Below are 27348 nucleotides of genomic sequence, written 5' to 3'. Positions count from 1 at the left end.
CGTTGTCTAATCTCAGTCTCGTTGTAATGTCACATTTAACATAATACAGTGCGATTTAAAAAATAAAAAAATAAAAAACAAACTCACGTTCACAACAAATCGAAGTGTCACATAGACGCACAGCAACAGTAACCAGGCTGATTACGTCACCGGAAATGACGTGCAATGTTTTGAATCGTGCGGGCTAACGAGCATCACGGACACAGCGCCTTGGCTAACCACCGCACTGACCAGTTTCCCCCTTGTGCGTTTTTGGGGGTGGGGGGGGGGAAACTCTGAGCTTCATGTCTCCTTAATTTCCGTCAGTGTAAGTTTTGCTCCCCTTTACAACCCCGGTCCGGTCTATAAAAACAAAAAAAAAACAACCCGAGGCGGGCTCGGTGTTAAACCGTCGGCTCGCCCGCACTTTGTCGTTAGCTAACGAAAAACCCCACTGAGCTAGCGCTCGTTCACCAAACAGCCTCCTTTTATTTCTCTTGACAGGAAACTTTGAGATGAAGCTGAATCTTTGTTAATGGGCGCATAACGTGATAACGAGCGGACACGGTTATAAACCGCGGTGTGACGTGGACGGCGAGCGCGCGCGATATATAATACCGTTCAGTAAGGTCTTCGGCCGCGGTGCGTTTGAGGACGTGATGGACCTCCACAAAATCATCCACAGCGCGCTGCACGAGTTTATTCAGACTTACATTCCCGATGCAGATCTCAGGTAGGCCTCTCTCTCTCTCTCTCTTCAGCGTTATTTCATCATTACTTAAAAAAAAAAAAAAAAAAAAAATATCTGTCCAGTCAGTTATGTCCAGTTTTGTGTCCTTGACTGCAGCACGCTGGACGATGTCCTTCTGTCCTACATCACCGGAGTCTTGGAGGACCTCGGCTCCCAGCAGAGCGTCGAGGAGAACTTCGACGTGGAGGTTTTTGCCGAGATGCTCGAAGCTTACATACCTGGGTTTGCCGAGATTGACAGGTGAACAGACGGCCGCGCTTTACCTGAGTTTGTCGACCTTCAAGACCGCGAAGCTGCAGTGTTAATGTCATTTATTGTTATCACAACAACAACAACAACAAAATGTCTTTTTTTTTTTTTAATTTTTTTGCAGGGTCAAAGTCTGTGAAATGATGTTCAGTCTGGCTTCAAAACTGGCCACAGCTCGGACCTCAGGTACTTGATTGTTATTTCTTATGCACACGGTGTTGTGCGAGTTTTACCCTTTCCATGTGGTTTCTTTCTTTTCCTAGTGTTGCCAAAAGGCGCGACGCTCCTTTTTTTTTTGTGTACTGTTGCTAATTTGTTGGCTACTTTTTTTTTTTTTTTTTTTAGCTGATGAAGAAAACGACGCGCCAAAGGCAAGGACAGAAGAAGTTTCTCTGAAACTCACCAACCTGCCCAGTGAGCCTCCAGCAGGAGGAGAAACGCAGTGCCTTAAAACGCCGACAGAGGGCGCCACTGCCAAGGTTATCATTTTAGCACACATCAGCACATTATATATATATATTTTTTTTTTCCCTTGTGTGTCCCGCTGTTGATATTGTGACGTTCATAGAAATAAAAAACATATAAATGTGCATATGTTCAGCTACCAGTGTCTGAGTGGGAGGCCCAGGAGCAGCATCTGCTGGAGATGTTCCCCAAGTGTAGTCTGTCCGAGGCCCGCAGCGCCCTGTCTATCGCCAAAGGGGACATGGAGGAAGCTGTGCGCCTCATCATAGAGGGCGACGTCCAGCTCAGCCCAACTCCTCTTAATGTGAGAAACGTTGCCACCGTGGTTTCATCTCGGCCACCGCTGCTCACCTCGTGTACGTTAACCGAGATGATGGTTGTCCTGTTGTCTTAGGTGAACCACGGGAAGAGTATGTCCTCACTGGCAGACCACAAACTCAAAGAAAGCATCCTTGAGAAGTAAGTAAGATTGCTGGCGGGTGTGTTCAACAGAACTATCCCTCCCTTATATATTTCAGTGTTTATGACTTGTGTTTCATCTCTGTAAGGTACATGCTTGTGGACAGGGAGGAAGATAACAAAACACACCGGCCTGTCGCCCCCAAAGATGTAAGACTGCGGCTACATTCCTTTTTCTCGTCAAACTGGCGTCAGTGCAACGAAAAACCCATGCGTTCTCCTGTCACGTGTTTTTTGTTTTTTTGTTTTTTTGCAGGCTCCGAAGAAGCTCGTTCGTTACCACGGCAACCAGGTGGTAACCACAAAAGGAGAGCGATATCAGCTGGTGAAGACAAACGACTCGGAGGACATGAAGAAGACGTACGTCAACCTCAAGCCCGCACGAAAGTACAGATTCCATTGATGATGAGCACAAAACTGTAAGAGCAGCTAATGACAACATTGTTTACACTATTTTTTTTATTATTTATTTCCCCCCCCCCACACACGTACACGAGGACATTTGTTTGTGTTTCAGTGACTTATTTTTGAAAAACCGTTACCATTTTTATGCCTTGGTTAAAACTTTAAATTAACAGTGTTTCAGTTGCAGTACTGTTTTACTTGACAAGCATTTTAGATTTGAATTGAGGATGTCGTAACTTGTGTTCTTGTTTGTGTAACAGCGTAACGCCCGCTGCACCCTGGAGTATTTTTTTGAAATATGGGGTACGACAGATTTAGCGTATTTTAATTTTTTTTTTTTTTTTTTTTAAATCATCAGGACGCACACACCCGATGATTCAGTCGGAGATACACTTTGTGTTTATACTTTAAAAAAAAAAAAAAAAAAGATTTCATGGAGGCGGACCGTCGTTAGCTAGTTGCTCTTCTGTGCGCCACGTTTTGTAAAAAATAGCGTTTTGTTAAAAAGTCTCAAACGGGGCGAGTCCCGAGCTAATTGGGGGGGAAGAGTAAAAAAAAAAACCTGTGATCATTAGAAATGTCGTCATTTGAATACATTTTCTGACCTCCCACTGCCATGTAGATGTTGTTCCATATTACTATTACTGCGCTCTGGACTTGTACAAAGGTTTCTGTGCTGCCTTTCCGGTCAGCTGGCGCTCATTTGGCCGCTGTGGGGTTCGGCTCTGATGTTGCACTGACATTATTGTATTTTTTTGTCTTTGATATTTTGAGGCTGTATTTTCATTAACCAAGTAGAATATAGATACGTCCTAATTATGAGACCATAATATGCCATAATTATGACGTGGCGTTGTGAATGAGTCCATGTTCGTTTCTGTAAATAGGTTCTAGTGGTGCTGTGGAGTTTCTTCTGGACATTACAAGACTCGACTGCATATTATTTCAACGATGCCAATTTCTTTTAGCTATAATATCGCGCAGGATTATAGTGCTGTGAAAATGTTTGTTCAAACTTTTGAGTTTTAGGACATTTTATTGAGCTGCAACATGGTAATAACTCCAAAATAGGAAGTCTTGATTGGTTCCTATCCCACTCCTCGGGGCAAATAAAGGAAGGGTATGTGTTCATATGTAAAGTTTTACACTCTTGTTTTTTTTTTTTTTTTAAATTACTACATTGAATAATGACAGAAAAATACATATCATGATAACCGTGGCTGAAAGCTGTCATCACAGCCTGTGAATGCTGAGCAGAGGAAATATTAAATATTTGTCAGTGATTCAGCTGAGCCCTGCTTAAACAGGAGGTACAGGTTATGTTTTCCTGTTAAAGGGGAGCTTTTCATTGCCACCGTTGCCTCAATTCTTGCTCCAAGAGGTTCAGGCTCTTGAGTTCTGTAAAGCATCTCAAGACAATTTCAGTTGTTATTGTTGCATTATGAATTGATTCGAATAAATTAAACGGCAGTTGACTTAACAGCAGAAAATTCCTGTTTAAGAGGGTCGTACAAACGATTGCAGCACTGTTAACTTCTCTTTTAACGAAGTGGAGGACCGAGGTCGTCGCCCATCCGTTGAGTGAAAGATGCTGCTGGAGAACCTGATCTCGACGTTAATTCTAGCAGTGTTCTTTATTTTCGATGTTTAGATTTCGCAACGTCAAACGCGTGACGACGGACGGTCGGTCGTGTGCTTTTCGGGGTCCGTTCGCACAGAAGTGGTTCCGTATCACGGATCCTCTCATCTCATTTGTGCTCTGAATTTTTGCTTCGCTTGTATTTATTTTTATTTTTATTTTTTTTCTCGTCAATTGTGTAATGGGATAAATGGGTTGACGAGTTTTTCCTTCACCAAGATATACTGCTGTTTATTTGTGTTTCCCTCTGCAGCCATTCGGTGCAACTATAAGCAACCGTTTTAAATTGGTGGTATAATATAGTTTTCCTGAATGTAGTGTAACGCAACGGAGTGTTGAAAGTGATGTCGTTACTGACACTCATTATTATCAGCAGCAATGTTATCTTTGATTACTATATGACGGTGTTACTGTAAAGCATGGAATGGATTTCCTGAAGCTGTGTAGTCACAACTGAGTTTTAACCCCTCGCTTTGAGAAACTGCTGACGCACAATTTATAGTGAATAAATACACATTTTTGTAGACTACCATTTATTTTGTGTTGGTTTATGTATTTACTCATCTTACACGTTGTATTTCCGAGCTTTCAGCAGTCATTCACAACTGCAGTGTTGAACTTTGCAAACAAACTTTAATCAGAGGAACAAGGAGACAGCGTGTTCATAAAAAAAAAACTAAAACAGAAATCGGGCATCCGTCAGTAAAAACAAACATGCCTCTATTTCTATGAACCGCTGTCAGTCACAACCATTAAAGCTCTTTAATGCCAGAGTGAAAAAGAAACATTTTTACCGTAAAATAGAAAAATGTAAAATCAACCTCTCGCAACATTTAATGCCAGGCGAGGCACATACAGTAAACAATTACCCTAGCAACAGAGGGGGAGATCAAACGTAAGTCTTATGTCGGGTAAGTTCTTCTCACAGAGGAATAAGCATTCATTGTTTCATCATTATGCAATCTGTAAAAAAAAAAAAAAAAACATGTAAAAATGATCAGCAATTTAAAACAAACCATATTCCTGTTTTTAAAAGTTCACCATTTGCTGATTCATCCAATTTTAGAGGCAAAAATTGCACCCGTCGACTGGTTTGTGTGTTGGTTTGGCACGTGCTGCACAATATCTAAAATCATTCCCCTTTCGTTTTGATGTACATCTTCGCAACAGTTCAAGAGAGCACTTCAAAATACAGCCGTGTAAAAATAAAAGATTTGTTAACCTACAGATATCATACCTGCGTGGTTTCAACAGGAATTTGTCTGCTGGACACGCCGCAGCTGCTGTATTTAACACAACATTCTCAGTAATTGTATTTGTGCAGTGCAGTGCGTCGAAGGTACTCCATCAAGCTTCGCATGCAACTGCAAACCTGACCACTAGGTGTTGCATTACGTTGCACTGCAGTGGCCGGTAGCTTTTTTTTTTTTTTTTTTTTTTTAAACCTAGCTCAATCATTTACGCAGTTCACAGCTTTAACCATTGCATTCCCAAAACGGCAACATCTGTAGTCAATCTTTGAAGTGCTCCGCGAAACACGGGAACTTACTGTACTTTCTTTTTGATTCTTAACATTAACCGAGTTTGCATTAAAAGTTGCAGTGAGTATTGTAGCTTATGTTCTCCCTCTGCAGAACAGCACATCCAATAAAGTACAAATCAAACAAGCAAAAAAAGAATTTCAAAAACAAGAAGCAATCACTTTGTTTTAAAAAAAAAAAAAAAAAAAAAAAACTTAGCTGATAGCAGCCACATATTCCTTCTACTAAATGTGAGCCCCTTTTCCACACCTATACATTTTTTTTTTTTTTAATCATATTTCGTCACTGTTTTTAAAGTCTGTGCCAATGCCATCTTCACTGGTCACAACCTGTAGCCATGTCATTAGCACGCGCAGAGGTAATGGAGATAAATATTTCCAAAACTCGGCTGTAAAGTCATAATGACAAAGATGGAAAATACAATATGACCGTTCCAAATTTACAGCCGCAGCTGTGGTATTCCATATTTATACTAGTGCGTACTGTATATACACGATACTACCCCTTCACGCATCCGTTAGTGGTCAACATATTGAGGTTTCTCCAAAAAGGTACCGATCCCAGACAATTCTCATCAAAGCCAACGGCCCGAGTTGTCCGAGAGAACACTGATTGACATAAATACACGTTGATTAATGCCAAATTAGGCCTGCCCTTTAACAACGAAAGAAAAACTTCAAGTAGGTCGAGTTCCCATCAGTTAGTCACACGTTTCTTGTGTACTTCTTGTATTTTCGATGACAATGGCACTCCGAGACGACTGAAGCAGAATGGTTTCAAGATGGCCGCTTGTTGCCATGCAATGATTCGTAGCTCCAAAGACAGAAACACACGCGCGCGCACGCGCACGCACACACACACACACACACACACACACACACACACACAGCAGTGTCAGTCCCAGTCCCGCATGCATACAGGATGGGGCTCTAGCTGAGATCCTGGTCATATCGCCCCTTGATCATCGTTTTCAGTAAAGGTCCGACCTACAGAAAAACAAAAAGGATTTTTTTTTTTTTTTGTGTGTGTGTAGGATGAGCTGCTTCACAGAGACGGGCATATTGCGTCGTTTTACTCACCGTCCCGGACCGCATATATCTGTCCTTCGTACTAAAATCAGGTACGCCATAAATATTCGCGGTAATTGGGTTGCTGGGAGGGGTCAGCGTGCCCCGGGGATTTCGCGCAACAGCTGACCCAAATGCGGATCCGATTGAATTTTTTTTTTTTTTTTTTTTTTTTTTTTTCTTCTAGAAACGGGGCGGCGTGACACGAATGCGCGACCGCCGCAGTCGGCGCACCGACGACAGGAACGGCCGTCAAGAGACGGCAGGAGGTCAAGCGCTTTTTACCTCGTGTGGATCTCCGAGGGCTTCTCCCAACATCTTCTCAATGTTTCTCATGATGGCCACCTTCTGGTGGGCCCGCAGAGGGTATTCTATCCTCTTAGGGGTGGGGGCGCCCTGAACAAAAAGAGTCAAAACAGCTCAGCGATCACGAGGGACGTGCCGCGGCAAAGATAACACAGATCGATCACCGTGACTCAAACATACATACTTTGTACCAGAAGTTTACAGTGATCGTTACTCCACCGTTCAACAGTGATTCAATGTGATGCCACCTGAAGTAAAGGGGGAAAAAAAAAAAAGATGTCAGTCACTAAATTCATGAAACTGTACAAAAGAAACAGCAAATTCCTTATTATTATTATTATTATTATTACCCATTAAGGGCAACATCATAAATGGAAATGAAAGATTGTTTTTGACAAACTAAAGGCAGCGTAAGCGAAGGGGGAAATAAAAGGTGGCGAGACCAAGTGCGATGAGCGGAGAAGAGATCCTCTCAGCCTCTCATCGTCTGCTGGAGAAAACTCCGGAGAATAAAACGCCGCCGCGAAGAAGCGCGATCGTTTGCAGCAACGGCTTCCGGCGAGGCGGCGACGACGGCCGCCGGGCCGACTTTCCCTTCACCTTTGAGCTCACGCGCGGCGTAAACGCAGGTTTCCGCTCGAAAACCGACCCGCAGACCAACGGGGGACGCGAAGACGAGGGTGAATTTGTCGGCGCCCTTCGAAGTGACCTGGAATTGCTGAGAAACGGACCGAGGTCCACCGTTGTTCAACGATTCAACAGGATGTTTTAAATAATTTAAAAAAAAAAAAGAAAAATGAAACGGGCAAAAATTGACTGCAGGGGAAATACTTGTTGCGCAACCTCAAGGAGGCGATCGCTGCAAGCGAAGTTGTTGTTTTGTTTTTTTTTTTGACAGCGCCGACGTCTGCCGGTCCCGGGCCGACGAATGAGACGCGGCGAGCGAAACGAGTCGGTGGGTAATTCTCGGGACGGCTCGTTGAAGCGGTTGAATCGAAGCGTGCCGCGCTGAAAACGCTCCCGGCGTCCCGAGACCTCCGCGCCCGAGAGGTCGCCGGCTTTTCCCGCGAGCGAATCGAGTTCGCGGACAGCGTTTTTTTTTTTTGTTTTTTTTTAAAAAAAAGAAAGCCGACACAGAAGCGCCTCTTACCAATACATCGGGATGTAAAGCACGTCTCCGGGGCCCACGACGGCCTCGTAGCCGACGACATTTTTAAAATCAGGAAACCTCTCGTAGTCGGGGTTATCGAAATCAACCTAGAAGTGATGTAAAAAAAAAAAAAAGATATATAGATTCATTGCAAAACATGACTGTACCACATACGTCTGTCTTTATTCCATATAAACAGACATTTCTGACTCGCATAAACGTCACCCGTTTGTTTTTTTTACTCAAAGTATATCCTTAATTCAGCGTAAACGGGGAACTGGAATTAAATCGCACAAAAATGCTTTTGCGCGACTTCACGCATCAGCACCGGACCCGCGTGCGTGTTTTTTTTTTGTTTTTGTTTTTGGTGACCGGCGGCGCGCGCGCATTTGGGATTTCACCCAAGCGGCAACCGGCGGGCGACGGGACCCGTCGGTTTGGGAACGGCGGTCGCGAAGCCGAAACGCAGCTTTCCGAAGGTTATTTTGAAGATTGATGACGGGGTTGTTAAATAGTATAAATAATAAGCGGGAGCGACTTTTCAGCCCGGGCAGAACCGAGACAACTCGCGGAGAGGTTGGAGAATTTTCCGGAGCTTTTTGATTTCGCCGCGTACGACTTACCTGGCTCTGTCTGTCGCAGGGGTGGTGGACGGGATACGGATAGAGGCACTCAAACTGGTCTGGGGGGAAGAGGATGCACCTCTTGTGGCCTTTGATCTGCGCGAAGAAGTTCTGCTGCTCGTCGTAATGCGCCGGCGTCACGTTGCCTGCGGTGAGAGGATGTGAACAGAAGAATGTGACGCGACAAAACAGCGGAGGCCGAAGCGTCTGCGGTTACGGGAGGCGCGTTCGAACCGCTTAAAGCGCGGCTGCAAAAGATTTTTAAAAAAAAAAATAAATAAACACTCGGCGGACGCGCGAGCGTTTGAACTGCCGCCGGAGCCTTACCCTCCATGCCGATGAGCAGCAGGTTGGACGTCAGCTGGCCCCAGTTCCTCTTGGACTGCTGCTTGTTGATCCAGTTCCAGTTGAACCCGAGGAAGTCGACGACAATCTTTTTTCCTACCGTGTCGTTCAGGGTCTGCTGCAGATAGACTCTTCAAACGTGCCAGAGGAGAGACGTGCGGAAACGCACGGGTCATTTTGTGAAACGAGCTACGGCGCGGCCAATTTCCCAAAGTGCAAGGGGCGTGCGCGTGTGTGTGCGTGCGCGCGCGTGTGTGCGTGCGCGCGTGCGCGTGTGTGTGTGTGTGTGTGCGTGTGCGCGCGCGTGTGTGTGTGTGCGCGTGTGTGCGCGCGTGTGTGTGTGTGTGTGTGTGTGTGCGTGTGTGTGCGCGTGTGTGTGCATGCGTGTGTGTGCGTGTGTGCGTCCGCGTGTGTGCGTGTGTGTGCGCGTGTGTGTGCGTGCGCATGTGTGTGTGTGTGTGCGCGTGTGTGTGCGTGTGCGCGTGTGTGCGCGCGTGTGCGTGTGTGTGTGTGCACGCGTGTGTGTGCGTGTGTGTGTGCGCGTGTGTGCGTGTGTGCGCGCGTGTGCGTGTGTGCGTGTGTGCGTGCGCGTGTGTGTGTGTGCGCGTGTGTGCGCGTGTGTGTGTGTGTGTGTGTGTGTGCACGCGTGTGTGTGCGTGTGCGCGTGTGTGCGTGTGTGTGTGTGTGCATGCGTGTGTGTGCGTGCGCGTGTGTGCGTGCGCATGTGTGTGTGTGTGTGTGTGCGCACGCGCGTGTGTGCGCCCCGCGCGCCCGCGCCGGGTTGAAGCCGGGTCACAGCAACGAGCTGCCGCCGTCTTCCTGCGGCGCCGATGCCCGAGCCATTCGCGCCACAAACCGGCCTCTACCGCCGAGCTCACCTGCGGCGCGGTCACTTCCTGTCCCTGAAACTTGCCGTTGTACGTTTGTGTCGGACTGCGCGTCAGTCCAGGCAGGGCTGATGTATAAACAAGAGATTACATCATGTTCCTACACAGCGGCGGCAGAACTCCAAATGAAACGTCTTACCTCTCCTCCCCTCCCAGCTCCTCCGTTTTATGCATCTTGTCCACAAATTCGGAGAATTTCATTTCCATACGTTGAGACCGGGGGACAAAGTTCTCAAAGTTGGACATTTTCTTCTCGTCGTAGTAGAGGAATTTGTGGTTTTCTGCGGTGTAAACGGAGAAGTCTCCATTTCCAATGTTCTCCTGGAGGTACGCAATGTCCCATTTGAGAGCTGGATAGACGAGGTTTGTGTCTGTTAAAACCACCGGCTCCTGAAAACAAAATAAATAAAAAATTTCAACGCAATATTACAAAAGAAATAAATGTGTTTTTTTTTTTTTATTTATTTATTTATTTATTTATTTTTTTATATACACACTCAATCCCTCTCGTGGAAAATTTGGCAACAATCTCATAAAGTGAGAGGCTGCACGAGTTATGTGTCACGTATATTTGTCGAGTAGGTGGACTCGTGAAAAACCTTTTTGACGTTTTGTTTTGTGTTTTAATAAATAAGAGACCTGTTGCACAAAACACGAACAGTTGCTGCGCGCGTTTCCACATTTCTGCCTCGGAGAGTGTCGTAAAACTCCAGCACACGCCCGTGCAGCGCCGCGGACGTGTGCTGTTGTGTGGCAGCAGTCGAAGAGACACACACACACACACACACACACACACACACACACACACACACACACAGAGAGAGAGAGAGAGAGAGCTCCGAGGGCTACGTGACTAACTGAACGTAGACCGCTGAGCGCGCTCCCGCTACTCGCCTGCGCCGCACCGACTGCACCGCGCTCACGGTTTCACTTTCTCCCGGAGAACGCGGATGAATGCACCGCGGTCTGATGTAGTGACTTCGGGGTTGTTGTTTTTTGTTGTTGTTTTTTTTTTTTTAAATGCATTCAAGTTGCTTTTGATTTTTCACGTTTGCGCGAGTCGTTTTAATGATAATAATAATAAATAAATAAATGTATCTTCACGTTTCTATCCTGCCTCGATAAAGAGTGTTTGCGGGCGCGCTGGGACATGCCATGAACGCCCCCCCCCCCCCCTGGGTTCAGTGCGCCACAGACTTTTTTTTTTTTTTTTTTCCCTGCAATGAACATCTAATATATGGAGATCGTCGGGACACGCCATATTTGGACATATCAGTGCTGTTCATCGCTCTTAATGTGAGCCACAGCCTACATACCATAACCATGAATGTGATGTATTTATACACTCAATCCTGTGATGTGTTTGAATCAAACAAATTGCCATGACCGCATATCAAACACACCACATTCACTTTATGAGCTGCTATAGTCTTATTACTCAAATAGCTGATTGACAGAAATTCATTACAGACGATTTGGATAATTGATTAAACACTTTTGAGTTTTAAGATGACCTATTCCAACATCTTAAATGTGAATATTTTCTCCTGTAGTCCTCCGTGATAATAAAGTTAATATCTTTTGGTTGTGCGCTGTCCGTCATGACAAAACAAGACATTTTAGGCTTCGCTTTCTACTTTAAATTAACCAGTATTACAAATTATTATCATTCTGTTACCTTTGACTGAGTTTGTTAGCCTCCTGACCTGCTTCGGCTGCGTATTTCTCAGCCTCATGTCTTCTTGGACAAACTAAAACTCTTAAATTAGTTGTTGGACATAAAGATCTTGTTGAAAGACCGTTTTCCTTGTTTTAAAAACAGCAAAGGAAAAGCCCAAATTCAGTCCAATCGTATTCCCTGTGAACAAAATTGACCTGATGTTATTCGTCATTATACATCTCAGCCCTCTTGTTGCACACCAACAAAAACAAAAATGTGTCAGGATTGTCTGAGGTGAGGAAAGCGAGCATGGTGAATAGTACCTCACTAGAGATCAATGTGTATAAAAGACCAAAAAAAAATGAACTCTGCAACAATTAACGTTGCAGTGAAAGTTGCAGCAGTGTGAACCGGAGCGTCTCAGCTCAACTTCAGCCGGCTGATGGTGTCGCCCGCGACCCCAGGCTGTATATAAAAGTGGACTGAAAAATGATGCCAATGCGGAAGCGCCATGAAGTGCAATAACACCGAGGGCTAAAGTCACTGTTTCTTATTAGTTATCTGTGGGTCCATCGGAAAATACTCCCGTCGTTATTTAGATACTAGGCCTCAAGAAGGCACATTTTTGGGAGCTAGTCTTTGATTGACAGGCCTGTGGTGCAGTCAGGTTTCACAAACCAGTGGGTGACATCACTGCTGGCTGCAGCTTGCCGGTGACTCAAGTTTTGTCAGAACTCGGCACGTGTTGGGAAAAAAAAACAAAAAACGACCGGTCTGGTTTGGGTGTCATTTATTTTGAAAATTAAAAAAATGCAGGCGTAGAGCCATCACTTCAGTGGAGGCGTGTGATTATTAGGAGATTAATGTAACGGCTGCCTAATGCGAGTGTTGTCTATACTAACAGGTGTTCAGGCCTCCCGAGAAAGGCTGCAGTTAAGCAGACAATAATTACGAAAGACAAAAGACAGAAGGAGGTTTTTCTTCCCCAAGTGAGACCGTTAGTTGCCATCTCACGCCCGCTCGTCGGTAAAAGATGGTCTTTCCCGGCTCTTGTTCGCTACGTTCAAAGATAAAAAAAATGACCGTCTGAAATGGAAACGCTTCATCCACACAAAAGTTATTACCGTCTAACCCGAGCAACAAAATATCAGCAACAGACGGGAGCAGCATTTCAGTGTGGTTTGACCTGGTTAGACATAAACCCAGAGCTATTTCATAAAAAAAAAAAAAAAAATGTCATCAAAAGAAGGAAATCCACAGTAAATCACACAGGAAAGCTGCTGCTGACTGCTTTGTTCTGAAGTCTCCCGCATGCTGCACTTCTGCGTGAGCCGTAGTGGCAGAATACTTGAGGGGACATAAGTAACCGGTAGGAATGCTTGCAAACATCTGCGTTGATGTGGGCCGGCTTTAAAAAAAAAACAAAATCTCAAGAATTGGGACCAGAATGAACATTTCTGCCGATATGACAGGCCAATAAAACGCAGCCCAACTGAACACTCGATGCTGTGATCCCTGCCACAAGGGTCCTCTTAGGTCTCCGGTGTCAAGTGTGAAAGTGTGTGCAGCAATATGTCTGTGGGATTGAAGAATTTGTGCCCAGAACTTGGCTCCTGGGTATCACTCAAAAGTTTACCTTGATTTTGATATCTGTTCCTCAAAGATACTTTTTTTTTTTCCCCTAGAAATTCAGTTTTTGTTCCATAAAAATGTAGAAAAGCTTGGTGCCCGGCCAAACCAAAACTCAATAACCAAATTGGTATTTGCAGTCATTGTTCAGCGTCAGTCCACATTACAGCCCCACCTACCATCTGACGAATTTGTGAAGAACAAATACAATACGTTATCGGTCTGGGCAACGTAAGAGTCAAGAGAGTTGGAAAAAATAATATCGGCCAACAAAGTCAACATGGAAAACCTCTCGCGCTTGAATCCCTGCAGGGCTTTGCAGTTTAATGACGTCGACATTTCAAAGTGCCCATCGAGAAGCAAGCAAAAGTCACAACTCGACAAAAAAAAAACATTTAACAGCGGAACTGCTCGTTGTAATGCACGTGACCAAACGTGGGAAAACACCCATTCATCTCATTTAAGCTCAAAAAGATTTGCACACAGCTAAACCTTTTTCAAATTGGAAGCTGCAAAACTGGGATACTGAGGCTTAAGAAAATGACATCGAGCAGATGGCGGATTTATCTGGTGATATAACATTCATGCAATGTCAGCACACCACACGTTGACTTTTACAAATTAAGGCTACATCTATGAATAAACTCCCCTGCAGTGACCAATTATAAAAAAAAAAAAAAAAAAACAATTTTAAAAATCTGCCATTCAAGACGAGGCTAAGAAACAGACTTTGACAAAAACTTAATGCACAGTTCGCTTTCACTTTAAATACCTCGCTGTATGTTGACGTAATGTGCACTTTTGTTTTTGACCTAATGTAACATTGTTTGTGGTGCATCTCTCTCTCTCTCCTTCAGGTTCCTGCTGTGAAAAGGTCTGGTTATCGTCGGGTGGCTCCTGATAAGGTCTGTTAAAAGTTCCTCTGCAGGTCTTACCTCGTTGTTTATCAGCATCTCCGCCCTGGGGTCCGTGTGAGACAGCCTGGGAATGGGCTTGGTGGGGAAAGAATATTTCCGTAGCTGGGACTCGTCCCAGGCCCAGCTCTGCACGCCCGAGAAAGCGGCGCCGCCTTCGCTCGCCGCCGGATCAGCCTCCGCTACGGTCGCCGCTGCCATGGCGGGTTCGACGGGCGCCGATGAGCAGCCTCCGTCCTCCTCACAATGAAACAAACCGGGGGGGGGGGGCGAGGAGGAGGAGGGGAGGGTGGGGGGAGACCGGCTTTTCTCCGTTAACCTGCGGAGGCTACACAGTTCAGCGACGAGTCAGCCCCATTCACAGTTATGAACCAGTAAAAGGGGGGGGGGGGAGACTGCACGCTTGCTGCCGGCGGTCCTGCCCCTCTGCGCTGCTCTGTTCCGTGTAGGTGTTTACACACCGTCGTGTTGACAGCGAGAAAGCAAACGACACAAGCCGAAACAGCCAGGGGAACCCGCTGCCTATTTTATCCCGACAATATCCGACAGCGACACCTCGTGTTGTGGGTGACTAAATGCGCCTGTTTTGATAACGTGTCTCTACCACATGAGGGAGCTGTTGTATCTTCTTTTCTCGTGGTTAGGTTAGGTTAGGTTAGGTTAGGTTAGGTTAGGTTAGGTTAGGTTAGGTTAGGTAGTTACTTTATTAATCCCCGAGGGGAAATTGTTTCGCTACAGCAGCATACAGGAAGCAATAAGATAATAATAGAATAATAATTATCATATTATTATAGTCCAGAAAAATCACACAACAAAATCAGCGGTAGATATTATTCTGTAAATCTATTCTGCAGAATAAAATCCGATATCTTTATTAAGATCATTCTGTCCAGATTTTTAAAACACTGGGAGCGCAATACTAAAATGAAGCCTTTATTTTCTTGTTGTAGGTGCAAAGGCTGTACTTTACAATTCTCAAAACCATATTTAAGATTTTTAAAGGCTCCATATTTTACACTTTTCGAGTGTTTTGTTTGCCATCTTGATTTACATGATATTTTTATGATTTGTTATTGTAAAATACTGTAGCTGCTATGTTGCCTTTGCATCAACAACAAAAAAGAATTCAATATAATAATGGTAACAACTTTATGGCAAACCTTTATCTTGAGTATTCCTATTAGACATTTATAAGCTGTAGACAAACATTTTATAAATTACTTATAACTCATGCAGTATAGAGTAGCTGTAAGCAAACCTTAGGACATGTTAAAGTGTGTAGTGTTTTACTGTATTATTGTTCATACACTCCAGCCTTCATTGAGTGGTGCCCAATAAAGGTGTTATAGTTGTTGACAAATACATTGATAAAGATAAAGTTGGCTGTATTAGGATCATTATATAGTATGTATAACAAAATAAAAATAACAGACCGGAAAGATAAAAAAAAAATTTAAAAAAAAGAACTTGATAAATGAGTAAGCAAAACATGATGATGAGATGAGAAATGGCTTCAAGGATTATTATATCGAGCTCTTGGTATAACATGGTAAAAGCTAAATGAAGCAATATTTAAAAAGATATATATATATATATATATATATATTCTCGTTAAATGTAGTATTTCCATCTTTTACTATATACTCCACTACAGGGGCAACATGACACTTCACTCCACTGCATTCATTTAACAACGGTAGTTGCAGGTTTGTCTTTAGAGCAATATCATACTGACAAAGTGATCAGTTTACAAAATATGATGCACTGTTATAGATTAAACAACCTCCATATTGACGAACTACAACATGAATTGACACTGACACGGGACACTTTGTGTATTTTAAGGATTTATCTTTTGACACTGAATACAGCTTTCTGACAATACCTCTGTACATTTATGTACAACTCTGAAGACAAACACTTTTACCCGTTATAGACATTTTAACTTCATGGCAGGAAAAGTGCAAATGAATGTTGATAAAAAAAATGTCAGACATTAAAGCGAGCCAGATTGGACAAAATATGCACATTTTATTTAAATAAAAAGGTCAGTTTCTTCCAACAATGCTGGTCTGAACAAAGTGATGTACAGTACAAAAAAAAAAAAAAAAAAAAAAAAAAAAAAAAAAATCACTGATGATACACAATGCAGGACAAAGTACAATATTTATCGGCCCTTGAGGTAAAGAAAGTTGCCTCCACTGTCTTTGTGGTTTTCTCAGTGGGAGAATATATGGTAATAAAAGGCTGAGCAAACACCTTTGAAATCCTGAGCCAATATTTGCCTGTGGTTATCATAGCCCCGGCATTATTGGCCAGCATCGGCCATTGTTCATGAGATAGCAGTGCACACTGCACCTTGATCGGTGGAGTGATCTGCGCTGTGCAATACCAAATAGTTGTTTTTTTAACTAGATGGAATATATGTAATTCATTTACTTTGGTCATTGTTAGTTTGTGTTTTTAATCTTGCAGGGGGGGGGGTTGCATTTCAAAACTACAAATAGGCATCGTTTTAGTTCAGTAATACAAAATCATTCCCTGATTAGTCTTGTGTGGTTTTCTCCTGCTTTATCAGCAGATTTCCACGGCAGGGACTGATTTGGGCTCCCCGGTGGGTTCCCATGCTCCGTGTTTCCTGTGCAGATCAGTGAGCTGAGCTGAGCTGAGCTGATCCCTCTGATGCTCTTCCGCCCCCCACAGGTCTCTGCAGATAACCCTTTAGCCAGGAGATTGGACACCCCCGGTGAGTCACAAGAAGCTCGTACCTCAATTCTGTTGATACAAACAAACACACACCACAGCCGTCTTCTCCACAGCGGAAGAGACAGCTGACATAGCAAAAGATTGTCTCGGGGAGCTGCGATGACACCGTCTCCTGAGGAGCAGCTGATAACGGCTAAAAAAAATATATATATATATATATATATAATTTATACAGCAGCTAATGCAATAACTGCTAACAACGATGTAACACAGGCAACTCCAAATTTCCCAGGGTCTTGCGGCGCTCATCTGCACTCCTCTGTGTTGGCTTTCTCTCACATTCGCGCTGACCCTCGCCCCTCTAGGTGTTGTAGGTCCAAAACCCTTAAGCCATAAATCCTATTAGTCAAGGATCCTCTGAAGCATTATAAGTCGTTTTCCCAATTTTTTTTTTAATTGTTTGCGTTATCACTTGCTACTACCTGAGAGATATCGTTCCCCCTTTCCGATCAGACGCGAGACCGGTGCGTCAACAGAGCCAACAAAAAAAAAAAAACATCTTTCTACTTCAAACTAAAACTCAAAGTCTGCCAACCGTCATGTAACACTAGTACGGGGGGAGAGGAAGAAAAAAAAAAAAAAAAGGCCTTTGCATATCTTATCTCTTGTATTTTGACATCAAGAGTTCAAATTGATAACAATTCTCCTCAAATTCCCACTCTTCCTCTGCAAATGCCGTCCCCCTCTCTCCCCCGTCACCTCGGGCTCAATGTGTTGCCGCAGATTGGAAATGGCAGGGCCGGTCCGAGAGACGGAAGTTCAGGCCCCTCGATCGGAGGTCGTGTCACTCTCTGCGTGGGGGGAAAAAAAAAATTGTGTGTCTGAGGCATGATCAGCGCTACGTCCCGTTTCACACGTCCGTCAACCCCCTTCGGCTCCCCTCCCTCCCTGCAGGTGTTTGGGAGGTGCATTCGAGGGAACGGCGGAGAAAAATGTCCAACGCAAGGAAAGAAAACGTGTGCGATAGAGTCAAAAGATGACGAGGACATGTCTTCGGTACAGTCACGTGAATCGGTCCATTATGTTATGAATGCGAGGACAGAAACAAACAGAAAGGTTTTTGTCCAGTGGGGAGAGGAGCATTAATTCACTCTGTCCTTTCCGAGCCCGGATCTCTTTGTTTTTCTCAGCTGAACCTGCAGTCCAGCTGATGTTAGGTCTCCAGGTTGAGCATAGAATTCGCTTGATGCGCTTTGCTGATGATGCACAACTGATCTGCACCGCAAAGGTTAACAATCTCGCAGACGTGTCAAACTGCTGAACTTTAACGGTGCAATTTTGTGAAAAGTAAATTCCATCTTGTAATACTCCCTATAGCGTTGGCAACTTTTAAACTCACCTGTCTAGAAGAAACGTTTGGAGTCCTGCATAAAACTTCATTTCTTTTCTCGCCAAGATTTGTTTTACTTCATTTTTTATTTATTTTTTTGCCAAGAGTTTTAGCCATCGATGTGTTTCCTATTCTATTAATCTAACAAGAGGTTAGACAACTTCTTCTTCCTCTCATGTTGGTCTGAGGGCTGACCTGACCTGTGAGGCTGACTGGACACCACAGTTACTCACTATCGCCTCTTGTGGTACGTAAGTGGTATTAGGAGACAGGACAGGCTGGGGCTACCTGGTTAGCATGCTAATTTCAGTAGATATCTCTGTAAGACAATAAAAGCACATCTTTGACAAAACAATTTAATTTCTTCACGTTCTGTGGATAAGTTTTGGTAATTTTGGAATGTTTTAAACTAAAAAAAATTTTTTTACAAACTTCCTCTTTAAAGCAAATGTGTTTTTCATGCCCAGATTTCTCACACATTAGCTTTATTGCTGTGTCAGTAGGCTGTCCTCTGCGAGATTATTTTTACTCATGGGTTTATGCGGGCATCAGACTTCTGTTGACAGCAACTCACTGCATGACAGCATGAAGAAAAAGGCCAAATTAGAACCGCTGCATTGTCCACACCAGGTTTAAAGTGGCTTTGTTAAATTTAATCCAACATGTTGGTCCCAATTATATTTTTGCTTCACCTTTGACTACACTGAGTGAACATTTTGATATCCCCCCGTTGTAATACCTAACACAGCGCAGAGCCGCAGGGCACAAGCTTGGTATGCTGGATCTTTTGTCGGTGAGAGGGTTTCGATGCATGCCAGGCAGAGCAATCCGGCCGGCCCACAGGGGTCATCAGAGGAGAGAGGAGTTTTGATTATGATCATTATTTGGTAAATAAGATGTCAACAAGGTGTTTCCTTGACACTTTATTGAGTAAAAGGAGGAAGGTGCAGAAATGAACGCCCCCTTCTCAATGGGACCTCTAATCTCCCCTTTCATGTCTCTTCTCGTCTGAAGGGTTTCGGCTTCGGCTGCCATGTGCTAGTCTGCCTGGGCCTGGCACTTCTTACTCGCAGGTGGGGTGAGTATCCTGGCAGGCATGTGTTTATAAAACCCACTTGTTTGGGCACAATACTTGAACTAACTTCTTTTGAGCGAACAGTGTGAATCTGTGCAAAGCCTTTTCCCAAAGTCCTTTAGAAGGCGACAGCCCATTGAGAGTGGAGAAGAAGGGATTACCTTCCTCGACAGTGGTGCATTTCCGAGAGAGCTGATTAGCTCTGCATTCATTGTTAAATCGAGCAAAGGAAGGCCCTAGAGGAGTGAAAGGATCCAAATAGGTGGGCCCAGAAATAAAACAGCCACAGGAAGCCTTGCACAGGCAACCCAAAGTTTTCCCAACATTTCTTTCCCCCACTCCTAAGGAGGTGCGGCGTGAAAAAGGAGATTAGCATACAAAATTAGAGGCGGGATGATTTTTTTTTTTTAAGGGCAACTTGCCTCATGCCCTCCACCCCCACGGCCCTACTCTGTCTGGACAAAGTTAATTAAACTAGTATTAAACAGTGAAGAAACTTCCAAGCGCTCAGGAGTTAGGGGGCTCTTTGAGGATTACCATGATGAGGGAGAGAACGGGAGGTATTTGTTGAGGCGAAATTGAGAAAGGCGTGATAGAAGGAAGAGTACGCTGGAAGGTTTTCTATTCTTGTTGGTTTGCCCAAGAGTCTCCAGTGGGAGCAATGTGAAGAGTAAGGTTGTGTTTACTCCGAGCCGTGAGGTATTACTGTCACAAAGAGTATGTTAAAGAAGGATGAGCACTTTCTTCAGGCTGAACGATAAACACGACTGAAGGATTTATTATTCTTTCATTAGATTTTAATAGAAAACAAACCACAAAGGCAACTAAAGCAAAACTAGGAAACGCTGTGCAATAAATTAACAATGTACAGTTCAAAGTGCTTAATTTTATATACAATTAAATACATCAGAAGGGCAGCAAAGGTTAAGGGTCGAGCCTGTTGACGGGGAGAGCAAACTGTGGCCCAAAAATAATTCAGTACTTGACAGTAAAAGTTGAAATATGCAAAGATTGCTGTAAGGCTTCTTAAAGATGTTGATTTTAAAGTTATTTATGCCATTGAACAATAGCCAAATCATCCGAGATTTTCCCCCAAAGGTTTCCGTGTTTGAATGAAAATAAATAAATGACGTTGTGGAGAATTTGGAAGTCAGAGAAAAACTCTTCAAATGCCCAGTGACTTTTCAAAACGTTGTAAAAAATATAAAAATATATCTTAAATACATTTATACCAAAAATTCTACAAAGATGTAAAACCGCCTCTTCTCGCCACCTCTATCGTGTGTGTTTGTGCACATCCCCACTGTCATTAACTTTTAATACAAAAAAACAAAAAAAATTAAATTATATGTTTGCTAGGTTTTTCCTCCACACACACACTATCTGAACATGCATGCAGAGTCTTGAGTGTTGACAGGAGCTGCAGTGGTGCGAGAGGTGATGAAGATGCTCAGTGCTTCTTCCTCAGTCTGAGGTTCTTCCGGCGGCTACTGGCGCTCTCGTTCCTTCCCCTCTGACCTCCTTTCTTTACACAGAAGTACTTGGTCACTGTCTTCCTGCACTGCTCGCACTTCACCGCGCAGCACCAGTGGAATTTACAATTACAGCTCGACACCATCTCAGCTTTGCGCTCCTCCACGGCCAGCCCGCACTCTCCACACAGTCTCTTGCAGCTCCGCTTCTCCCACTTGCTCAAGTTCTTGCCCTTCTTGAGGCACTCGCGGCCCTCCGTGCCCGGCAAGCCCAGGGTGCGGTTTTCCAGGCAGTAATCAGGGGAGTCCTCCAGGTGGACCAGTTCCTTGCGGGAGATGGAGCTGAAGGTTTCAGCAATGGCGCCCCGGCTGGCTGCGCTGTTCCCCGCTCCTCGTAGCAGATCCACTTTTAGGGCCCTGTGGTACTTCTCCTTCAAATAGTTCCCCACCTCCCTGAACTCTGGCAGCTGCAGCCAGCAGGTCTGAGTCGTGCAGCTTCCTGACACCCCATGGCACTTGCATGTCCTCTGCATGGTGCCCTTCACAGCCTGCAGACACAGAAAGGGAAGATTCACTTTATAAAATTTAAAAAAAAAAAAAAAAAAAAATGCAGTTTATTGTGTAAAAGGATGTTATGTTTTGAGTTACATGTGAAAAACTGTCCAAAAAAAAAAAAAAAAAAAAAAACGTGTAGCTACAAGTGTGCTTACAACTGTGTGTGTATTCCACTTGACCGTGTGTGTGTGTGTGTGTGTGTGTGTGTGTGTGTGTGTGTGTGTGTGTGTAAAATCTCCATTGTTCATTGATTGATGTGTTGTCAAATTAACTGATTGTACTCTTTCTGTTTTCCAGTTAAGTAAAAAAAAAAAAAAGGGGATGAATACACTGAAAGGAAGAAATGATAGCTTCAAGGTCCATCGCTGGGTTTCTTTGTCGTCCTCAGTGTTTCCTGACTTTCCCCGACACAAAACAGCTGTCAGTTGAAAAGGGGCGTTTTCTTTTCGCGAGGAGGGGATGAACTTTTCTTGTCGAGGTGAGGCTGAATCAAAGTTTCACATCGAGTCCTATTGTACCCCCAGAATAAATTGGAGTATTTATTTAGCATGTTCATTATCAACATGTTTTCTAGTGTGAGAAGACCCAATGGAGTGTCCCATTGAGTGGAGAAATGAAAAAGGAGTTTTTCTCTCTTTCTATCCCCATTTTTTTCTGTTACAATGATGCTCCAGGTGCCGTGGGGATCCCAGGGCCCAACAGGGGGGAGCAAAGGCACCGTAAACAAAGAGCACTTCAGCTGCACGCCTGTGGTCCCCTCAGACTCCCTCGGGGCCAAACAAAGACCAACATAAATGTGGGATCCTTATTGCAAGAATAAAACTAAACACTTATTTTAAAAAGCAGAATAATACAGAATGCTGTGCTATGTCTGGCTCCCCAGGATCTCTAATTAAGCCTGCACCAGTGATCCTGAGATTCTTGAGTTGAGGTATTGTCATAAGGAGCATTCAGCACTGGTAAATAGGCCCTTCTGGTACACCGAACACACTGTTATTATTGGGAACGAGTGGCACCTCACTTATAGCAACGTGAAAGGGATGCTTGGGTGGCACACTCAGTGTAAAAATGATTCAAAAGGTGCTTTACACTCTGCAATCAGTTGGAGGGCCACGAGAGGTTCCCAAAATTTCAACCAAGTTTCCACCCCTGTCTAAATACTGTATGGTTCAAATCAAGGCATCAACACTGCACAATTGTACCACATCTTATACTGAAGGGGCTCATCTCTCTTTTTCCAAGTCGACCAAATTAGAAACACCTGCTGTACCTTGCGCCCAGCCTCGTTATTATGGAGATTCATGGCTGCCCGAGCATCCTGCCCAGTCTCCAAGGCATCCACAAACTGTTTAGAGATGGCTTCACCAAAGCCAACGTTGTCACTGCAGCCGCCCCACAGCCAGCCATGACCACCTATAGGAGAGGGGGAAAAAAAAAAAAAAGAAGAATCAAATTACTGCTACTAACTGCTACTTAATGTAAATCTTCTGCAGCGGTTGTTCGTGTGCAGATTTGTGTGTCTCTGACCTCGTTGTCCGTTCCTGCTGTCGTCGCAGCCACAGTTGTCAAAGTCTCCGAGGCTGCAGTTCCGGGTTAACGTGTACATCACCCCAGCGGAGCTGATGGCATGTACGAACGCTGTCTCTCGATTTGCTGCCAACAGAGAGACTCATTAAATATTCTGTCTCATTAAAACAAATCGCTCCTCATAGGTACAATTAACTGCACATTAAGTTTCAATTCTAATTTCACTCATTTTATTTTCTGTTCTGGATCATAAACTCAGATTTGGTGGTATTTATACGCGAAAACTAACAAAGCAGATTTTCTGCTGCCTCGTATGTTTGTTCTTGATCTCAGTGTACTGTTTTTATAAGCTGTGAATAGAGGCTGAGATTCTGGGGGATGTTTTGAAATGGATTAGTGTGTTTGTTTTGCCTCCAGTGACGGTGGCCACTGTAACTATTCCCGAGGGTGATGACTCTTTCAACTAAGCAAACGTTTCTATTTCACAAAGGATCCCCACCCGACCCCACCACGACCACCACCACACACACACACACACACACACACACACACACACACACACACACACACACACACACACACACAAAAACACACGGAAACTTGACACAAACAGAAGCACACAGCTACAAAACACTTTTTAAACATCTTTGAAAATCGGTTGGCTGTGTTTCCCGTTTAGAGCTGGGATCTCAGCCTAGCTGATGTTTGAGCTGGCTCTTGGTCTCGCGGGGGATCTGGACTCACCACTGCGCAGGCTGCTGTGTGTGGACAGCTGCAGGGCTCTCTCAGGGCAGTTCCAGCGGTCCCATGCAAACTGGTATTTGCACTCCTCGATGCCACTCTGAGCTCCTGCTGCCACGCTGCTCGAGTAGATCAGGTACGCCTGCAGCGGCGGAGATGATATAAACCCATAAAACAACGCTCAGGCAGAACTTTTGAAGATGACATGGGTTTTTGATGCATCACATCACCTGATACGTCCACCTTATGCTATGAGAATTAGCACAGTCTCTGTGCAAAACATTATCTGCTGCAAAAAAATTGAAGCAATTGCACCCTTCTTCGTAAATCCAACCCAATAAGTGGCGAATAACATCATTTCAAGGGGACATGGTTGAACAAATCACTAAAACGGGATATCAGACAGACGCAACAAAGTCAGAAGCTCCATTCTGCAGCAGTAAGAGATGGTGAGCGGCTGAAAGTTGGTCCCACATGTTTAATTTGTGCAGATATTTCTGAGAATTGAGTAAATCAGATCATTTCTGAATTCATTCTGAGCTCTTAAAATCCAATCTTGTATAAATAAAACTAAAAATGCTGTTGTGAATCAGCTACTTTAAAATTTGTATCATCCCACTGTTAAACATCTTCACTTCAAAGTCTCATTCATATGAGTTTATTGACAAAAACAAAATTACGATGGAGGTTTTAAAATGTACAAAATGTGGATAAAAGCTGCTTAATCTTTTGGACATATAGATAATGATGTTTGTCAGTTTCATGACAAAAACAGTGTGAATTTATTCAAAGTGACATCCGACATTTTCACGCTTTTTAAACTCTTATCAGTTTCAGTGAACACAATGAATTGTTGAACTTTCTTAGTCCACTCTTTCCTTGGCTTTCGCCTGCCGCTCCGCTGCTTGTTCAGACTGTGTGAATGATAATATAACTAATATGTCTCAAGTGGCCTTCAGGGAGATGGAGTGCCACCTCTTTCACAGGGGTCTGGCTCACTAATGATGACCACCCACTACAGCAATGCCTGCCCTCGCCTCTTAACACATTCAACCCTCGGATACACAGAGCCTCTGAATAAGGTCAAGTGTATGGAGGGGGGGGGGGTGAAAAAAAAAAATCACAAAAGGCCAAGAATATCACTGATAAAGTGTCATTGTTGCATACAGACAGGTACCAGAGCTTGTCCATACACTTGAGTCAAGCTATCACAACGACTGTGGTTTCTCTCTCCATCTTTCTTTGGGAAAAGGAGAGGAGAAAAGATCAAAAGAGAGTTGGCTTACCTTGGGTCCAGTCATCAAGAAATTATTCACTGACCTGGAAAAGGAGACAGCTTATTCACTTGGGGAAGCTCAGTGTCCTCCACAAATTCCTCCGCTAACATCTCTCATTAGTGCACTTTGTAACATGTTAAACTGTGACACCAGTGGGCATCCAAACCTCAGTGGACCACACTGCTGAATTTGTGAACAAGTCCCTAGAAATGTAAGAAATGCAGCACACTGAAGGCAATGACTTTTATTAACACCTGATTACTTTTTGTTGTTGTTTCCTGGTCATAAAAAAAACCCAATGGGTTGGAGCTTGTCCTGTTTATTTGGAAATAATGCTGTGATAAATCTTGGAAATTAATTTATAAATGCTCATGGGTCTCTAATAAATTATTGGCTCCACATTATAGACGTTAAAAGGTCAATAATAAATAGTTAAATCTCATCTTGTCAACAGTTTTAAGTGCTGACAGGTTGTTACTAAACAGATTTTGGTCCTGATCATCTGAAGTGCTTTTGCCATCCTGTGGGTGACTATAACTAATTAAAGGGTAGTTTCACACCTGGCAGCAAGTTATTTATGAATGACTTACAACTTAGCAACAATAAATTATTTTTTAACCACTGTTAAAGCCATTAGTTAAAGCTTATTAGCCCGTTATAAAAAGGTATACTGATACTGGTGAAATAAATCCAGGAACCATTATTGTAAAAAGCAAGTCAAAGCTATTCCTTTGTGTTTAATTAGTATTTTCAATATTTATCTATCAACTGATGAGAGAAAAAAAAAAAAAAACTTTAACATCTAACTAATATGTCATAATAAATTCAACTTACCAGCAGCAGTAAGACCTCATGTGCGCTAGGAGAATGAAAATGTAATAACAAACTTCCCAGTGCACGAACATCCTGACAGGTGACGGTGACTCTGAGCTTGTCCAAAGTCTGCAGACCAGTGAAACGATGGAGAGGAAAGTGAGCTACCAGCGCATGAAACTTCACCAGGGCTTCCAGGATTCAAGGAGGGGGCTCTGAAATGGAGCTGCTCTCGTCCCAACAAGAGATTATCTGCTTAATTAAAGATTTTCCCCCTTCTTACTCTCTTGGCCAATCAGGAGTATTGTACCAAAGAGAGACTGAAATGATCAAAAGGGCACCCTGGGCCTTCAGGGCCGGGCAACGGTGGGTTCCCTGCCTCCATTCAAGAGCAAAGGAAGATCTATTTAATCCCATCGGGAAAAGTGTAACACTGATCCCTTGAATTTCTGCTCGGAGAAAAAAAAAAAAGTTTATCTAACAGCATCTGATTGTCGGGGATTAGTGGAAGATAGCCGAAGACGAATTGTTACCACAAAAGATAATCCGAGAGCCGAGTGTTTGTTCTCGAGGAAGTAATTCATGGTTTAACAAGGGTGTGATTGAATCGATGCGTATCACCCTGAAATACGGGGTCTGTCACTCAGAGCGACGTGCAGAAACAGCAGCGACAGAGGGGGGGGGGGGGGGGGGGGGTTGATCTTTCAATTTCACGTGGAGTCCAACTCTATCACTGAATTTACACATTCAGATATATTTATTGCGAAAACTATGGGATTAATTGTATGTTTCTCATATTGCCGATTCTTTCTGGATCAATGCAGTTTATAGTTGCAGAATTTGATGCAATGGTGCAAAGAAGTCAAATTAGCGACAGTTATGTCGGGACACGAGTGTTTTTGCGGTATTAACTTTGTTGTTTTTATCTCTATATTTTGGGCATTTCAAGTTATCCTGCAAAATTAGGATGATTTTAATTCGTTTAAGGAGCCTAGAGAGTTTGTCAGTGTTGATCTCCCTGCGGAAAATAAAAAGGTGGATTGGGACACATATCGCCTTTGATAAACTATAAAACATGTGCATCACTAATCCAGACGGTCCTTTCCTAAAGCTGCATGCAGGCCTATTCCCCAATAACCCCGTCTGACACTTAGGTCCCTTTCCTTTGGCGCAAGCAGCACCTTTTGCAATTCTCTTGTGTGCAAATTAGGATTAGAGCAAAACAGTGATTTGGAAGGGGGGGGGGGGATTTCTGAGGGATGTTTTTGGATTAAGATTTAAAGAAAAATGACCAGCGAGATGAGACAAAAGCAGGAGCCATCCTGTTGTTTTAGCCTTTTTTTTTTTTTTTTTTTAATTTATTCCTCCACAGAAGGCATCACCTAAACGACTCCATCGCCTCAGAGCAACAAACTTCAAAATGTCTTAAATTGTACTTCTATCTTTTTATATATATATAAACGTAACTGACTTCACTGTGGATCTAATTGGAAATACTGGGCATTTAAATTAAGCACGCTTTTACAAATTCAGTTTTTTTTTTTTATCTGTTTCCTTTTAACCCAAGTCATGAGTCAATTATGGCATCGGATTGCGATTCCCTGCAAAGTGGGGCAGCAGAACCAACTTAATCTTAGTTAACACGTCTACGTTGCATAAATTTGCAGCTGTAGCTTTCTGACTGGCCACAGTGAACCGTCTGAGCTGTGTAACACCGATGTGC

The 27348-nt window shown here is 43.6% G+C and overlaps 3 protein-coding genes and 1 long non-coding RNA gene across 5 annotated transcripts; 2 read left to right on the top strand and 2 right to left on the bottom strand.

Moving 5' to 3' along the window:
- The first annotated feature begins 178 nt into the window (after window positions 1-178).
- cuedc2 (CUE domain containing 2) lies at window positions 179-4941 on the top strand. Its single transcript, XM_069144618.1, has 9 exons — window positions 179-307; window positions 484-712; window positions 827-970; window positions 1104-1165; window positions 1325-1458; window positions 1581-1748; window positions 1839-1903; window positions 1993-2053; window positions 2160-4941. The coding sequence occupies exons 2-9, from the start codon at window positions 639-641 to the stop codon at window positions 2304-2306; spliced, it is 855 nt and encodes a 284-aa protein (XP_069000719.1). The 5' UTR covers window positions 179-307; window positions 484-638; the 3' UTR covers window positions 2307-4941.
- Window positions 4561-14532, bottom strand: hif1an (hypoxia inducible factor 1 subunit alpha inhibitor). Its single transcript, XM_069144617.1, has 8 exons — window positions 14091-14532; window positions 10006-10256; window positions 8962-9110; window positions 8635-8780; window positions 8012-8118; window positions 7046-7109; window positions 6841-6951; window positions 4561-6474 (listed from the first exon to the last, which is right to left on the bottom strand). The coding sequence occupies exons 1-8, from the start codon at window positions 14268-14270 to the stop codon at window positions 6418-6420; spliced, it is 1065 nt and encodes a 354-aa protein (XP_069000718.1). The 5' UTR covers window positions 14271-14532; the 3' UTR covers window positions 4561-6417.
- LOC138195316 (uncharacterized) lies at window positions 13909-24444 on the top strand. Of its 2 annotated transcripts, XR_011178008.1 has the most exons (5): window positions 13909-14060; window positions 16651-16815; window positions 19180-19243; window positions 21565-21745; window positions 21942-24444. It is a non-coding gene; the product is annotated as an uncharacterized lncRNA (long non-coding RNA). The 2 variants fall into 2 exon arrangements; XR_011178007.1 differs by lacking the exon at window positions 13909-14060 and having other exon boundaries at window positions 16175-16815.
- Window positions 20026-25991, bottom strand: wnt8b (wingless-type MMTV integration site family, member 8b). The gene is made up of 6 exons (XM_069144616.1): window positions 25647-25991; window positions 24822-24855; window positions 23539-23677; window positions 22795-22920; window positions 22538-22680; window positions 20026-21260 (listed from the first exon to the last, which is right to left on the bottom strand). Exons 1-6 carry the CDS (start codon window positions 25715-25717, stop codon window positions 20691-20693), a joined length of 1083 nt encoding a protein of 360 aa, XP_069000717.1. The 5' UTR covers window positions 25718-25991; the 3' UTR covers window positions 20026-20690.
- Between the last annotated feature and the right edge of the window lie 1357 nt (window positions 25992-27348).

This window comes from Embiotoca jacksoni, unplaced genomic scaffold (genome assembly GCF_022577435.1).
Source record: "Embiotoca jacksoni isolate LCO1_2020_lvr unplaced genomic scaffold, fEmbJac1.0.p SCAF_12, whole genome shotgun sequence".
Lineage (NCBI taxonomy): Eukaryota > Metazoa > Chordata > Actinopteri > Embiotocidae > Embiotoca > Embiotoca jacksoni.
The sequence above is the reverse complement of the archived record's forward strand: the minus strand, read 5'-3'. Positions and strand labels throughout refer to the sequence as shown.

Bases quoted from the DNA above. Each gene is read 5' to 3' on its own strand.
- cuedc2 (XM_069144618.1), top strand. From the start codon at position 639: ATGGACCTCCACAAAATCATCCACAGCGCGCTGCACGAGTTTATTCAG. The intron at 713-826 runs GTAGGCCTCTCT...CCTTGACTGCAG, and splicing joins ATTCCCGATGCAGATCTCAG to CACGCTGGACGATGTCCTTC. The intron at 1,166-1,324 runs GTACTTGATTGT...TTTTTTTTTTAG, and splicing joins GGCCACAGCTCGGACCTCAG to CTGATGAAGAAAACGACGCG.
- hif1an (XM_069144617.1), bottom strand. From the start codon at position 14,270: ATGGCAGCGGCGACCGTAGCGGAGGCTGATCCGGCGGCGAGCGAAGGC. The intron at 7,110-8,011 runs GTAAGAGGCGCT...CCTTTACTTCAG, and splicing joins CTTTACATCCCGATGTATTG to GTGGCATCACATTGAATCAC. The intron at 6,475-6,840 runs GTAAAAAGCGCT...GTTTTTCTGTAG, and splicing joins CCCTCGGAGATCCACACGAG to GTCGGACCTTTACTGAAAAC.
- wnt8b (XM_069144616.1), bottom strand. From the start codon at position 25,717: ATGTTCGTGCACTGGGAAGTTTGTTATTACATTTTCATTCTCCTAGCG. The intron at 24,856-25,646 runs GTAAGTTGAATT...CTCCTTTTCCAG, and splicing joins ATGAGGTCTTACTGCTGCTG to GTCAGTGAATAATTTCTTGA. The intron at 22,921-23,538 runs GTGAGTCCAGAT...CTCTGTTGGCAG, and splicing joins ACACAGCAGCCTGCGCAGTG to CAAATCGAGAGACAGCGTTC.